At 37.9% G+C, this 17,148-nt stretch overlaps 1 protein-coding gene across 2 annotated transcripts in view; it reads right to left on the bottom strand.

Annotated features, from left to right (window-relative positions):
• PTPRR (protein tyrosine phosphatase receptor type R) overlaps positions 1–17,148 on the bottom strand; it is a 347,808-nt gene that overhangs the window by 35,988 nt on the left and 294,672 nt on the right. For both annotated transcript variants that reach the window (XM_020990258.2, XM_020990259.2), the window contains 3 exons: positions 15,276–15,386; positions 13,894–14,051; positions 11,566–11,679 (listed from right to left, as the gene is read on the bottom strand). In XM_020990258.2, coding sequence (XP_020845917.1) covers positions 11,566–11,679; positions 13,894–14,051; positions 15,276–15,386 — 383 coding nt within the window. The remainder of the gene's footprint in view (positions 1–11,565; positions 11,680–13,893; positions 14,052–15,275; positions 15,387–17,148) is intronic.

Consider the following 17,148-nt stretch of genomic DNA (forward strand, 5'->3'; position numbering starts at 1 on the left):
ATAGCAGGTATTTAGATAGTACTTTAAATTTGCTGAGTACTGTAATGCTTATAGGAAGGAATGTTATATGGGAAAGGACAATGTAGTAGGAGATAGCAGACCTGAGTTTGAGTTCTAACTCTGCCAAGCTAGCTGCGGGACATTGTGCAAGTCAATTTACAGCTTATTTTATCTTTTGGAAAATTAAGTTGGTCATCTAGCTGACGTCTGGGTAATTTTCTGTTCTAAAATCTGAAGTCTCTTAGGGTTATAAAAGAAGAAAGTTCCAAGATACAATGTTAGGAAAAAATGAGGTGAATATGAAGATAGGAATAGGGCGGAGTAAAGAAAAGCAGAAAACGTGAGTAGTAGAAATTGATGGGATAAAAGGGTTTTTTTTTCTTTTTTTTTTTAGGACAGAGTATAAGGGACAGAGGAGATCCCTTGAAAGGAAAAAGAGGACAGTGAACATTTACTTCTGAAGAGACAGCTTTGTCTGGGGTCCACAGAAGAGAAAAGGATGGGCAAAAAACATCCAGGGAAATCAATATGGGAAAAGCCCAAAGAACAGACCTACAGTTATTTTTTTTTATAACCTGTGTCACCAGGAGGAATCAAATATTTTAAAATTATTAGATATTGTAGATATTTTGAAACCCTGCTTATGCTCATCACTACTTCAAAATTGATATTAGCATATTCCCTCACTATTATTAATTCCTACATCATAGATTCATTTAAAAAAAGTTTTGATAAACAATCATATTGAAAGTAATTTACTATGTACTTCTACATATATATTATGCATTTAAAAGCAGTATTGTGAGAAGGGCTCCACAATATAATGTTCTGACACCAGGTTGTCTGCTGGCTTTTATAGTAGTGAAAACTGGTGGAAAGAGTATTAAAAATCTCCAAATGAATAATATCAAAGAACGGGAAACAGGTATTGTCCATACATAGTCCCCTAAATGGTAAATGACTGGTAAATTTTGACAATTGAAAAGACTTCCATGTGAAAATGTGGCAAAATGGCCAACCATTTTTTCCCAGATTGCCACCCTTAAAGGCTTTCCAACATTTCCTAGAATATCCATGTGACGTACTTCTAGCAGACCTACAGTTATCAATCCAGGTTCCAGAAGGAAGGAACAAGGAGCAAAGTCTAAGATAAGAAGAGGAACCAATGGGGAAAAGAAAAGATGGGACTCAGGAAGTCTTCAAAGGCTAAATACAAGGACCTAAATATGGGAAGAACACAATTGAAAATAGAATCATGCAAATAACATAAGAAAGCAGAACACTGTGAGGCCCCAAGAGAAGAGAAACTAGATTTAATTTAAGTAAGTGGATAGATAAATAGGAGGAGGGAAATTAATTGTGTGTGCCAACGGACTGACTTTGGGTCTCTTGACATTGACCAATAGGATAAAAGAACCAACATCAGGGACAGATTCTTTTAAAACACCCATAATGCAATTTGAAAGCTTCATAAGATCTGGTTTGGAAAATATATAATCAAACAGATGTGGATAGGGAGGGGGGAAGAATACAATTTTGAATATAAAGGTCTTCTCAAAGGGCATGAAGGGTAAGAGCTATTTAAGGAAATAATATCTTTCTTGCCTCCAACAGGAAGTATGGCTTTAGGAGGGGATTCCAACTCTGTCAAGAAAAGATGACAGGGCATGAAGTAATCAAAAAGCTACTTGTAAAGTCGAATATTTAGAATCAATCCATAAGAATAAATAATTTGAAGGATATTTATGTAACTCTAACAGAAAGTGGCCATTCATTAATGTAATTTGTGTGTGTTGGGGTTAAATGCAGCTGAGAGGGAGGCAGATGAGTGGGAGCACTAGATATATTTTTCACAACTTTTGAAAATATTCCCTGCATGGGGGCTCAGAGCTAGAATGAAAAGACATTTCATTGGCTATTATTTTATGCCTTCCCCAAAGCAGAGAATGGTGTAGTCACCGTGGTTCTAGAACAAAAATAAACTGATCTGATAACAGTCTTTCAGGCAGTGGTCTTAGCTTCTGATGTTCCTTTGATTCCCTCCATGGCAGGTTAAAAAGAAATCTATCCCTCTGTGGTGCAGGACTGAGGGAGCTGATTAGAAAGAAAATTACACCAGAAGAAAAGATTTGGGAACAAATGACATCCAAGTGGGCGAGGGACAGCCAAGAGGAAGTAGCTAGTTTTGCTGCTTGCTAATCCTTGATCCTCTACCTCACCCACTGCTAGAAGCACATATGCACACCCCGCTATTAGAAAGTATTAGATATGGTTGTTTGCCTCTATGTTTCTCCAGGCAGAATTCTGTGCCTTTAGGGTTTTTGTTTGTTTATTTGTTTTGTTTTTCCAGGCAATTGGGGTTAAATGACTTGCCCAGGGTCACACAGCTAGGAAGTGTCAAGTGTTTTGGTCTGAGGCTGGATTTGAACTCAGGTCCTCCAGACTGCGCCACCTAGCTGCCTCTGCCTTTAGTTTTTCACAGAAACAAGATCATAGCTTCAGAACTGGAAGACACCTTAGCAGTCACAGAGCAAACTCCCTTTTTGCAGATGAGGAAATTGAGTCTCAAAGAGTGACTTGTCCAATGACACATAGGAAGCAAACGTCAGAAAAGAGATTTGAACCCGTCTTTTGATTTCTAACCCAATGTTCTTTCCTCTCCATCATACTGTTTTTAAAATTATTTTTCTATTTCTTTCCTCCATATCAGAAGACTGTTTGTTGCTTTCGGTTTGCCTTTTTCTAGTGCTGATTCTTTCCCTCTCCTCTTTTAAGTTTTTTTTTTTAATCTGCTGAAGACTGGGAAAACAGATAACCAAAACTGTTAAACAGTCTTTTGAAAATGAGAGTCAATTGTGGGGGGAAGGAGGACTCTGAGGGCCTCTTCCTCAGAGCCAAGAGGGTGACCTAATAATAATCATACCTAACATTTATGTAGGACTTACTGTGTGACAGGCACTGTGCTAAGCACTTTACAATTATTATCTTATTGGATCTTGTAGCAAATGGATTTTGTGATATGCTCGACGAACTTATTTGCTTATATTTTTATCTGAGTTCTTGACTATGTTCTACGTATCTGTGGTTACTGGATAGGTGACCTGAATAAATGGAGCATGGGTATAATTGACATTTAAATGGCAGTGTGTAGTTAGTAGTGCATCACATAAATGGATTAGTTGTCCTTCCATTTTCTGAGATACGGAAACCAAAAGCATAGATGAATCATCAAGGACTATATTATGACAAAGACAGGAGAGTATAACCATGGAATTTTTCTGATTTTTTAATTTAAAAAACAATATTTTTACTTACCTATTTTTAATCATAATTTTGGCAGTTTAGGAGTAGTGAAATTGATGAGAAATGGATACTAAATTAAATTAATGATTATAACTCTGTGGAGACTTTATTATAGAGCTAAGAATGCTATATTTCCCAGATAGAATGTAAATTCCTGTAGGGTAGAGCCAGCATTCTCTCTCTCTCTCTCTCTCTCTCTCTCTCTCTCTCTCTCTCTCTCTCTCTCTCTCTTCTCTCCCTCTCTCTCCTCTCCTCTCCTCTCCTTCTCTGTCTACCCTCTTCTCTGTCCTCCCCTATCTCTCTCTCATTTTTGTTTCTCCAGCATTTAGGAAAGAGTTTGGCATGTCGATAATTAATAAATGCTTATTGATCAACAGTTTTAGAGCAAAACAAGTATTCTTAACTGAAGCATTTAATGGAATACACTGATTAAAAAGGGTAGCTATATGGTACAGTGGATAGAGTGCCAGGCCTGGAGTCAGGAAGACCTGAGTTCAAATCTAGCCTCAGACACTTACTCTGTGTGACTCTGGGCAAGTTACTTCACCCTGTTTGCCTCAGTTTCCTCATTTGTAAAATAAGCTGGAGAAGGAAATGGCAGACCACTCCAGTATCTTTGCCTAGAAAACCCCAAATGGGGTCACACAGAGTCAGACGAGACTGAACAACACCTGATATTTTAAAAAGCCAAGAAATTGGAGCAGAGGTAGCAGAAAAATCAAAGATGAAATAGGAGGAATCTATAGAGACAGGATTAAGGTGATGGAAAAAAGATAAAGAATAAATACAGCACTTACAGATATCCTAGTGTGTGAAAGAAGAAAAAAGGGAGAAGTGATGGGCTTAAAAGTCAAAAATAGAAAGATTAAGGTGGTATTGAAAAAGAAACTGAATAATGGATGACTTTTTTGTGGGTTTGTTTCAAGGGCAAGAAAAGGTACAGAAAAAAAGGAAAAGGATGTGGAGTAATGCTGGATTACTAATCAAAGAATGAATTCAGTTCAATTCAACAAGCATTTATTGTGTGAAAGGGTGAAGAAGCAAATGGTTTTACTGGACATATAAGGGCCCAAGAAGTGAGCAGAAGGGTCAAGTTGATAAGGGCTCTGATGATGTCTTTACCTTCAGGTCTAACCTGACTTCCAGGGGTTGCCAGGGCAAACTTTTAGCCATAATCTTCAGTGGCACATGGAAAAAAACGAAATATTTACCATCAAGAAATAACAATGGTGTTTTAAAACTGTTAGAGGATATTAGAAGCAAAAAGCCAATAATATTAGGAAATACAAATTGTGATGTTTTTGGTTTTGTTTTATAGGAGTGTTGTTTCAAAAGTCACTTAGGTAATATTTGTAAAGCACATGGTAGGCACTATCTAAATGTTTGCTATTATTACTATTACCCTAAGCAAGGCACTTAAGCTTTGTTTGCCTTAGTTTCCTCATCTGTAAAATTGGGACAATAAGAATACCCATCTCCCAGGATTGTTGCAAGGATCAGATGAGCTAATATTTGTAAAGTGCTAAGCACAGTGCTTAGGACATATAAAAATGCTAGTGATGATGACGATATCAGAAAAAGATTTTAATAGGACAAACTATGATTTGTCCAGTAGTTAAGTCCATGAAAGGATATGGCACATCAGATAAAAAGCTGACGTATATAAGGAGGTTATACACTAGTGTGACCAGCATCCCTATGTTCAATGAATAGGTAGTGAAAGAAATTAAAATTACAATGAAAGCTAGATAAAGTCATTCACATAGCCCCTGCTATATGCAAAATATAAAGACTTTCTTATAAGAAAATATATAGCAAGTGTGAGGGCTAGGCTGAATCTAGTTACAGTTTATGATGCCATTTTGACAATGTTGGAAGAATAAGCAAACTGTGTATTTAAAATGGACATCAGGAACATCAGAGAAGCTGGAGCCAGAGTCCACAAAATGAAGTGTATAACCAGAAATATGTAAAATATGTCCTGCATGATAGATTTTTCATATAAGCTGATGGGGAGTTATAGGACAGCAACAGTCTAAGAGAAGCATTCAAACGCAGTCTGGATCTTCTAGAACTAGGAATTAGTTGGCAATAGAAAGCACTGAAATAGTCTAAGGGAAGTACAGACTGAACGTGACCCACAGAGTGACAACTGAGTAGCAAAATATGTGAAAATGGTTTACTATTTGAAGAATAATCACCTGGGGGCATGAAGGAAGTCCTGAAACTAGAAAGTCCATCAATAGAGAAAGGGAAATCCTATTCAAGCAAGAGCAGAGAAAGCAATCAGTGGAGGTCTAAAGATTGGCAAAGCCAGGAAATCAGAGGGACAGGAGTAGACAGACAATCAATGAGCATTTTAAAGTACCTATTATATGTCAGGTACCATGCTAAGTGATGGGATACAAAGAAAGGCAAAAAATAGTCCCTTCTTCCAAGAAATCATGGGATGATTTGGGTTTAGAACCCAAGAACCAAATCTCTGGGGGAAACTGGGCAGGAATTTGTTCACGGACTCACAAGACACTACTACAAAGATGAATCACTCAGCTCAGAGTGGGACCAGCAGTAAGACTGCTCTAAGAGCCCTTACTTTGCACTTTTTGAGGGATAGGACTGATATTATAGTCTAGGGCAAGGCTGAACGTACAGTTGAGGGTAAAATGACCCCAGCTTTGAAGGGCGGGGGGATAAAGAGCTTGGAACTTTCTGCGAATGCCATTAGTTCCCTGCCCAAAGTAGAGGCATTTTGTGGGTGGAGCTGGACCTGTGATTTCATAGGGATCTCCCATTGAGGAAACTCCCTCTACTAATGCAGATTGGTGTTTGCTTTGCAATTTTAGAGAGTCTTGGAGAATTGCCTGGTACCTGAGAGGTAGCTTGTGAAATGACTTGCCTAGGGAGACTGATAGATAGACAGACAGACAGATAAACAAGTAGGTAGATCTGTGTATATACGTATGTATATCTACATATATGCATATATAGATAGGCATACATGTAAAATATAGTACGTAAAATATAGTATATATATACATAAATATAGTATGCATATATACTATTTTCATGTATTCATACACTATGTTTATATATATGTATTTATGTTATATTTTATGTGTGTACATACATATACACACATATGTATATATAAATACTTATATACACATACACATGTAACTGAACTAACAGAAAGCAGGGGAGGGAAGCCAAGCATGGGAGGAAGAAATTCACCACCAATCACTATGGGTCAACAGTGTTACATCTGCCAAGAAAGTTGTCTTGGGTTGAACAGAAAGGCATGACATGAAGGGATAAGGAGGTGAAGTTTCCACTGCACCCTGCCCTGGACAGACCTCATGGGCATATTTTGTTTAGTTCTGAGCCCATATTTTAGGAATAACTTTGAAAACTAGAAAGCATCAGAAAGCAGCAAGAAATAATAAAAGGAGGGACAGCTAGGTGGCACAGTGGATAGAGCACCAGCCTTGGATCCAGAAGGACCTGACTTCAAATCTGATCTCAGACACACAAAACTTACTAACTATGTGACCCTGGGCAAGTCACTTAACCCCATTGCCTAGCCAAAAAAACCAAAACAAAACAAAAAAAAACCCAAACCAAAACAACAAAACAAACAAAAAAAGAAATAATAAAAGGTCTTGAGTTTTAACTCCTACCTTTTAAACCTCCTTGTATCTTACTGCCTTTTACATACTTTGTCATGGGTGACATGGGTCTCTTGGCTGATCCTCCCATAAAACATTCCATCTCTCACTCTAGGTATTTTCACTGACTCTCCCCTGTTCTTAGAATTCTTTCCCTATTCATCACCATCTCCTAACTTCCTTCTAGTTCCAGCTAAAATCCCACCACCTACAGGGAGCCTTTTCTGATCCCCTTTAATATTAGTGCCTTCCTTCTATTGATTATCTCCAATTTATCTTGTATAGATCTTGCTAGGACATAGATGTTTTCATATTGTCTCCCCAATTAGATTAAGAGTTCTTTGTGAACAGGAAATTTTGCTTTTCTTTGCACCTCTAACACTTAACACAGTGTCTTGTATATGATTTAACATGACTTCATTGACTTTGTGCCATAAGAAGACTGGTTGAAGAAACCCCCGGGGTCCATCAACTTAGAAAAGAGAAGGCTGAGAGAAGATGGAATAGCTATGTTCTAATGCTACATACACACGTATCTACAATAGCTATCTACAGAACAAATCCCTCTAGGTCCTCAAGTGTGGCCCTTTGACTGAATTAAAATTTCACAGTCAAAGGGCCACACTTGAGGACTTAGAGGCCTCAAGGCTGCAAGTTCCCCACCCCTGGACTACACTTCTTCTTGTCCCTAGAGAGCGAACTAGCAGCAGTGGATGAAAATTACAAAAAGACAAATCGAGGCTTTATATAAGGGAAAGATCCCTAATATTTAAAACTATCCCAACACATCCAAAAGGCGTGGGTTCCTCATTGCTGAAAATCCTGAAGCAAGGCTGGATTACCAGTTTTGGGGTATGTTGGCAAGGTGATATTTTGAGGGTATGGGTTGGTCTAAACGTCCCCTAGGGTTCCTTTTAACTCTGAAATCCTGTGATTCTGTGAGCATGAATGCACCATAGGAAAAACCTTTGTGAGTCAGCCAAGATGATGGGGGTAAAAATAGGAGGCAAGCTAAAGTTACAAAGAAACAACTTAAGAGAGCTTATTAAAAGGAAAAGGGAAGAAAGGAATAACAAAGCATCAGCCTCATGGTGATAAAGACTTTCTGGGCGATCAGAAATGCTGATACATACAGGCATATAAAAGAGACATAAGAACTAGCTGAAAGGGGAAAAAACACATTACAGAAAGAAAAAGTCAAGGAAAAACAATGAAAATTTGATACTATTGAATTTATAATAAATTCATATGTGATGTTTATGGAAAGTTTGGGGGGTTTGGTGGTGGGGGAAGAATTGTAAATATGTATAATATGTAAATACTTCTTATAACACCAATAATAATAATTTGATCCATGTGGTGACCAAATGAAATAGTGTATGTTATCTGTAGGCCATACATATGTAATGTATTATTACACTTCTCTTATACATTACTCCCTTTCATTGATACACTCACTCACAATACTAACATATTTTATATATAAGTACTCTGTTGAAGACATTAAGAGGTGGGGGCAAATAGAGAAACACACAATAAAATATCTACAAACAAGAAGATATGAGGTGAATTGAATTCTCCACTCCCAGCCTGCCAGCAGCCAGAAAAATCATAGACCTTTAGAGTAAGTTCAACCCCTTTATTCTACAGATGAGGAAACTAAGGCATGGATTTAAGGAACAGGGAGATAATAGTCCCACTGTCCTCATCAGACCTCATTTAGGAATACTGTATTCAGTTCTGGGCACAGTGGTTTAAGAAAAACATTGCTAAATCATAGAGTGTCCAGAGGGGGTCAATCAGTATAGTGAAGAGCCTTTATAATCCATGGGTTGAAGAAACCAGGAATGTTTAGCTTGGAGAAAAGAAGATGCAGGAGGCACAGATGTTTATAGAACTATCAGAGATCAGACTTGTTTCATTTGGCTCCAAAGGCAAAACCAGGAGGAATAGGTAGAAATTGCTCTTGTCCATGTCCAGTTGATACAGTTGTATCCAACTCTTTGTGACCCCCTGGACTGTGGTACGGTCTTGGCAAAGATACTGGAGAGGTTTGCTATTTCCTTCTTCAGTGGATCAAGGCACATAGAGGTTAAATAACTTGCCCAAGGTCACACAGCTAGTAAGTATCTGAGGCTGGGCTTGAACTCAGGTCTTCCTGATTCCAGGCCCAGAGCTCTATCCACTGAGCCACCTAGCTGCCTCCTAGGCAAAGAGAGGTTAAATGACTTGCCCAAGGTCACACAGCTAGTAAGTGTCTGAGGCTGGATTTGAACTCAGGTCTTCCTGATTCCGGTCCCAGAGTTGAGCCCACTGATCCATCTAGCTGCCCAAGATAGAAATTACATAGAAGCATATTTAGGATCAATGTCAGGAAAACCTTTTAGCACAATGTCTAAGACATAGTAGGCACCTGATAAATGCTTGGTGAGCAGTGATTAGAATTGCGCCCAAAGAAGAGCAAAGCTGTCTAGAAAGTTGATGGGTCCTCTCTCCTTTGAGGTCAAGCAGAGACAAGATAACCATTTGTCCCATATGTTATAGTGGGGACTTCTTTTATGTATGGGTTAGACAGCTGCAGTCTCTTCCAACTCCCAAATTCTATGATTTTGTGAAACTGTAGAACCCAGGGAAATGGTGTGGTTTATCCAAAGTCACATAGCTAATTGGTGATAGAGACAGTTGTAGATATCAGATCCTTATCCTCTATGATAATAATATGAAGAGTGAAATACAGAAAGGGAATAGAGACTACCATGGTAAAAGCTCACATTCTGCTTCAGTATGCTCCGGTCCTCAAAGTCTATTTCATTCATTGCAGAATCATATCTAGCAATTCTGATGCCTGGGACAATCATACTAAGAGGCAACCTCAAATCAGCTTTGTCAAGATGGATCCAGATGAGAGAGGAAAGAGTTTGGACATTGAGGCACAAAGGTTGGGGGAGAGGAGAACTCCAAGACACCATCTGGTCATGAGGGAACAGAGACCCCTAAGGCATCTGTGGTTGGGGAGGGGGAAGTATTTTGCTGAGGGGAAGGAACAGGGTGGGTCCAGGCAGGAAATTTGTAGTAGAGAAAGGAAGCATGCCTTCCTCCCAAGCTCTGATTCTGAGGATCTGGACTTTGCTTCCATGCCTTCTTTTTCACCCTGGAACTTCCCTTAGTCCCTTGGACCTTCTCATCTTGGAATGCCCTTCTACTATGCTAGCCCCCTTCTTTCCTTGGTGAGTTCATCCTGGCACCTTCATTTTGGGATGGGAGCTGCATTCCTTCCCTCTTCTGACTCTCTGGAGCTTGACACTATGCCCCTTCATGGGTACCTCCTCCCTATACCCCTTATCCAGTAAGTTTCACGAGGGCAAAGACTCATTCTCTGTCTCTATCTGCCCCTCCCCCTACCTTTCTCTCTCTCTCTCTCTCTCTCTCTCTCTCTCTCTCTCTCTCTCTCTCTCTCTCTCTCTCTCTCTCTCTCTTTTTCTCTCTCTCTCCCCCTCCCCCCCCCATATAATTATATCCCAGGCACTTAGCATGGTGTCTGACACATAGTAACTGCTTAATAAATACTTATTGCCTGCCAGGCTGGGACCTTTTAACTAATTTTAACTAATTTTAACTAATTTTTCTTGTTTCTTAGTTGTTTCTACCCACTGGAACAGTACAAAGGTCATTATTTGCTGTTGCTCAGTCGTTCAGTTATGTTTGACTCTATGTGACCCCACCAACTTTGTCCATGGGGTTTTATTGGCAAAGATAGTGGAGTGGTTTCCCATTTCCTTTTCCACTGTGTCCCCATTTACAGATGAGAAATTGAGGCAAATACAGGTTAAGTGACTTACCAAAGGTCATACAGGTAGTAAGTATCTGAGGCCAGATTTGAATTCAGATCTTCCTGACTCCAGGCCCCACCCTTAGCTGCCCCTCCAAGGGCTGTCACTGTACTGTCTAAATTCCAGTTTTCTTGGTCAAGACCTAGTCATCCTGCCCTGGCTATGGTTCATTCGTTATCACCTACCCATTCATACCAAAGTAGTTCCACATTGTATTTACTCCCACCCCTTTCCTCCCTACCCCCTTAAATTTATATGTTACATGCCTTAGTTATGAAGAAACAAAAATGGGAGTCTATGCCATAAAGTGTAGATTACCCCAATGTTTATCATATCTTCCCTCCCTGAAACAACCCTTTTCATCATGCCACATATGGACCTTTTTAGTGGATTCCAGTGCTAACATCAGCGATTAAAGTACATGGAAATACAGAGCGCAGAAAAAGAAACAGAAAAAAAACTAAGGGAAGGAAGGAGGTGTTAACAACTCTCACCACGAACACACTGGAACATAAAAATGGAAGTGCTAAACAAGGGCTTCAGAATGGGGGGCTTTAGATGGTTTGCAGCCCAAGCAATGACTTCTTAATGTGGCTTTTTAAATGCGACATATATATCCTCCTTGTGTTTCAGTTTTATGGCATTAATACATAATTGCTTGGAGTCAGCTAGGCTTAAAACATCCAAGGTCGTAAGAAATGTCTCCCGTACTGGTCATCATTTTGCTTTTAGAAGGACTCTGATTCCCAGTTCTCTTAGCAACTCACCTGTCTACACGAAGTTGACAGACAATGCTGAGTGCATCAACCACTCCTTCCTCTTTCAATTGTCGACAGCCAATGGACGTGGCAATAAAACACCCAGTTCTACCTATCCCAGCACTGGAAAAAAAGAAAACAACACATTAGCTGATATTTTCTATTTATTGGTCCAGATCCATGATTTAATCAGAGTAGTGAATTCCAGGATGGAAACTTTCAGAAATAGAACTCTATTGGCAACTAATGTCCAAGGTATAGTCTTAGTGAGTTACCCGGGCACTGGGAGGTTTAACAATTTGCCATTATCACATATCAGTCCCTCTCAGAGTTGTGATTGAAAATCCAGGGCTTCCTGACATCCTGACTCCAGGCCTAGTATTCCAGCTCTTTCAAGTTTGCAAAGCCCTGTAAGTGCATTATTGTTGAACCTCACAATAGCCCTATGAATTCAGGACTACAGGTATTGATTGCTATCCCCAATTTGCAGATGAGATTATTGAGGATCAGAGAAGTCAAGTGACTTGCCCATCATCATACATCTAGGTGTTGGAGGCAGGATTTGAACTCAGGTCTCTCTAACTCCAGCTAGGTGGCGCAGTGGATAGAGAGCCAGGTCTAGCCTGGTGTCAGGAAGACTCATCTTTTTGAGTTCTAATTGGCTCTTAAACACTTACTAGCTATGTGATCCTGGGCAAGTCATTTACCCTGCTTGCCTCAGTCTCCTCATCTGTAAAATGAGCCAGAGAAGGAAGTGGCAAAGCACTCCAGAATCTTTGTGAAGAAAACCCCAAAATGGGGTTATGAAGAGTCAGAAACAATTGAACAACTCCAAGTTTGGTATTTTATCTACCAGGTCACAAGGTCTCTCATAAATAAATGTGAACCAGAGCAATAGAAATACAAGGTGTAGTTTTTCAAGAGGGAGTTTTTTGGGAGACTATTTAGATAGTCTTTTTTATTCAATTAACCTCTAAATACTGACATACATGAATTTACTGTCATTGACTAATAATAACTAGCATTTGTATAGTGCTTTAGGGTTTCACAAAGTGCCTTACACATGTTATCTCATTTGATACTTACAACCTGAGAGTCAGGTGCTATCACTGTTATTATTATTATTATCTTTGTTTTACAGATGAGGAAACTGAGGCACAGAGTGCAAGTGACTTGCCCAGTGACTTGCTAGTAAGTGTCTGAGGCAGAATTCAAACTGAGGTGCTCCTGACTGCAAGTCCCTGCACCACAAAGCAAAGATCTATATGTTATTCAAAAGGAGCACTGCCATAGTCTGAATAATTTTATCATATACTTATTACACTTATTTTTTGTCATATACTTATTACAGTATATATATGATATATACATATATACATATGTTATAATAGATAATATTACATATCATATACAATATTCAGCTTGATTGGTCAATATGCACGTTGGAATGTTGCAAACTTAGGGGGATTTTCCACTCTCCTGGCCAAGTTGGGATATTAGTTTTTACATCTTTAGTGGCATGGTAGAAGAAGAGTTTTCTTTCTTGAGTGGCACTATAAGGTTATCGAGGCAGCTAGGCGGTTCAGTAGATAAAGTGCTGTGCCTGGAATCATGAAGACCTGAGTTCAAATTTGGCCTCATTTACTGGCTGTTTGACTCTGGAAAACTTACTTAATTTCTCTCAGTCTCAGTTTCCTCATCTGTAAAATGGGAGTAGTAATAACACTTACCTTCCAGGGTTATTGTGAGGATAAAATATGATGATATTTGTAAAGCACTTGACAAACCTTAAAGTGCTATATAAATATTTTGTTGTTATCTTCATACACCATGGAAATGGCATCATCCAGTGATAGATGATGAAAGAAAATTCAAAACAAATTGAGATGATCTGTGAAATCATCAATTGGCTAGCTTCACTGAAATGTTTGCTTTCCAAAGTAACTCATGCATAGGAGATACTTGGCAAATCCCACATTCTACCCATTTTGTTCTCAAGTTATTTCAGTCCTGTCTGACTCTTCATAACCCTATCTGGGGTTTACTTGGCAAAGATTCTGCAGTGGTTTGCTGTTTCCTTTTTCCAGTTCATTTCACAGATGAGGGAACTGAGGCAAACAGGGTTAAGTGACTTGCCCAGAGTTACATAGCTAGTAAGTGTCTGAGACTGGATTTGATCTCAGGTCTTCCTGACTCCAGCCCTGGTGCTCTATCCATTGCACCACCTAGCTCTCCAATACCTACTCCATCACCCCCTACTCCTTAACTGGAGATTCTACCAATACACACTTCTTAACTAGATATCTGCCATCAGAAAAGGGTCTATGTGTGTATTACCTGCAGTGTACAATTATAGGTCCTCTGCCCGAAGAGGCAACTCTGTCCTCTTCTACATCCAGCATTAGTTGGAGGAGGGGCTGAGCACTGTCAGGGGTTTTATGATCCGGCCAAGATGTATACCAGTAATGCTTCACATGTTGGGTGTGACTTCCTTGCTGAAAAGAGCACAATGACAACGAAAACATACCTCAGCCTCACAATGGACCAAAATGACATCCAGTCCATGTACTGAACCTCAGGGTGATTTGTTTTGTTCCAAGTATTGAATGGACAGCTTATTTAGAAATGGAATTCTTGTGTCTAGTAAGAATCATACAAGATGAGAAGTCACAGATGAGATGCAATCAACATATCCACCATTGACAAGATCACGGATAGATCTATTACAGTATTAAAGTCATCTTATGATCGTTTGGAAATGGTACATTTTGGTAAGATCTCCTTACCTCTAGAAAGCTTTACTTAGATGTGAGAGTGTGGTATCCTTTCATCCTTTTAAATTAATTATCCTTCAATTGATATGTTTATGTCTTTCATTCCTGCTATTTATCATAAAGACACCCCCTAACATAAAAACGCACACATAACTGTATACAAACTCTCTTTTACTCTTACTTGTCTATCACAAATTTCTGTGTATACCCTCCTATTCAAATTTTCTCAACAAAATCAATTACAATCTAAATTTTATTTAACTATACAAGATGATCTAGATAAGATTGATATCTTTGGGGTCAGTTATCACACAGTGAAAATAATTTCATGGCTACGTCTCCTAGGATATTCTCAAGCATCAGTGAATAATATGTAGTCTTGCTGTGAAAGAGTCTGGCCTGGGGAAAGTCACTGTAAATTAACTCTAAGTTTTTAAAGATCTCATTAGCACCTTTCTTGTCTTGCTACCCACTAGCACAGATTTTCTTCTTCACAATTGCCAAGCTTTAGTTAATGGTGGTCAGATCCAAGCAATTTTTTGCCCTTCATTATGGTAATACCTCAAATGTGGATGGGAAAAAGTAGTCGAAATTGTATTTTTAAAAGCCTTTCAACAAATTAAATCAGGGATCCTTTATCTATGAAAAAAAATCATAACACTCCATCATGAATCTAAGGGTATATTTAATGCTAATTCCATTGATTTACATATTCAAACTGGCTAAAATAGATTTAGGATCTGATTTTAATTTATTACAATTGTAATTGTAATATTTTCTTTAAATCTAGTGGGATTATTTTAATAAGTATCACTGATTTCAAATCACAGATTTTCTAGAAAATTGTGTATCTAGTATTACTAAATGGCAATTTTATTATATGACATATAATGCAACTAATTTATTAAAATCTTAATATTTATTTTGGAGAAGGGTTTTTCTTACCTTTAGGGTAAGGTTTCGGACAGTGTAGTTATCACATTCTTTCACACCAAGAACTAAGACTTCAACTTTTCCATATATCCCTCTCTTTTCTGGCCAGTAGAGTACACATTTCTAGAGAAAAAAAAATTCAACTGAGAAAATATGAAGAACTTTTATTGGTCTTGGAACACATTTCATTCAAAGATCTCAATGTTTTTCTTGAGTAGCATTGTTCAAATGGGTGGGACCCCTAACAACAAACTGTCCTGAGCAGCTGATGAGTTATCTAGAGGGCAGGGAGAGAGAGCAGATTGAAAAGGAAGAGATAGAATCAAAGTATTTTTGAACTTCACAGCAAACCAGATTTAACCAGATTTAATCTAAAGCCAGATTAAGATAAAAGGGTTTATTTTATCACTTTAACCCAGGGCTCCTGCCTTCATCAAACTAAAATCTATTTCAAAAATAGTGGAGATTAGGAGTTCTTAATCTTTTTCATAGAGCCTTTTGGCAGTCTGGTGAAAACTATGGACGCCTACTCAAATTGATGTTCTTAAATGCATAAAATAAAATAAATAGGTTTACCAAGGAAACCAATTATACTAAAATTGTTATTAAAATTATATATATATGTATTTATACATATATATGTATATATATATATATATATATATAAATCTTACCAAATTAATGTATATAATGTTAAGAAGCCCTGCTATTGAACAATGTGGTTTCTCTTGGAGCTCAAATCCAAGCACATAAAGCAATCTTAATAGATAAGACATCCATAGAATTACATTTTCCAGAAGAAGAGTTATAATAGAAAAATGGCAATCATAAAGTTGTAGTGAAAAATATTTCATTGAAATAATTGTAAAAGTGATTCCACAATGTAATCAATCAATTAATCAATCAATCGACAAGCATTTATGCCAGGCACTGTGCTGGGGCTTTGGGGATAAAGAGACAAAAATGAAACACTCCCTTTCTTTGCAAGCTGACAGATGGTGCATTTGCTCTAGCTTGTAGAATTTTCACACAGAATAGTTCAGTTTTGAGAAGAGGCACCTTGACATAGTGGGTAGAAGGCTAACTTTGGAATCAGAAAGACCTGGGAAGTCTAGCTTCTGATATATATTAGCTGGGAGGCCATCTACTCCCTTAACCTCTGGGTATCTTAGATAACTCTCAGACTCTATATATTACTGACTGTTGTTGATCTGTACTTGTGGAGGGAGTTTTCACACCTAGAATTTGCTACAATAATGAAATTACATGTCTTCGACCTCACATCCTTGCCCAGATAGATTGTAATATCTTATAGATATATATGTATATATGCATATGTATATATACATACATGCATACACACATACATATACATACACACATAGAATATACACGTGGATGTATATATCACATGGTAAATATGTATACATCCATACACACATTATATAATGCATATATGGATGTGTATATATTATATAGTAAATATGTATGTGTATAGACACATATTATATACATATACTGTATATACATATATGTATATATACCCATGAATACATCAATAAATATATATAGATATGTATCATATATAAATAAAAATTATATAGACTATACAAATACAAGTGAATATATCTCTACTATATCCAGATTATAGATCTATAAATCTATATCCATATCTCTCTATCTCTCTATAGAGAAATGTATACCTCTCTATAGATTTCTATCTATCTATCTATCTTTCTATCTATCTATCTATCTATCTACCTATCTGTCTGTCTGTCTGTCTGTCTGTCTGTCTGTCTGTCTACCTAGGCTGCTAGATGGAACAGTAGATAGTGTTGGACCTGGATTCAAGAAACTCAAATTTAAATCTATCCTTAGTTACTTA

Source organism: Phascolarctos cinereus, unplaced genomic scaffold (assembly GCF_003287225.1).
Source record: "Phascolarctos cinereus isolate Bilbo 61053 unplaced genomic scaffold, phaCin_HiC Scaffold_1;HRSCAF=81, whole genome shotgun sequence".
NCBI lineage: Eukaryota > Metazoa > Chordata > Mammalia > Diprotodontia > Phascolarctidae > Phascolarctos > Phascolarctos cinereus.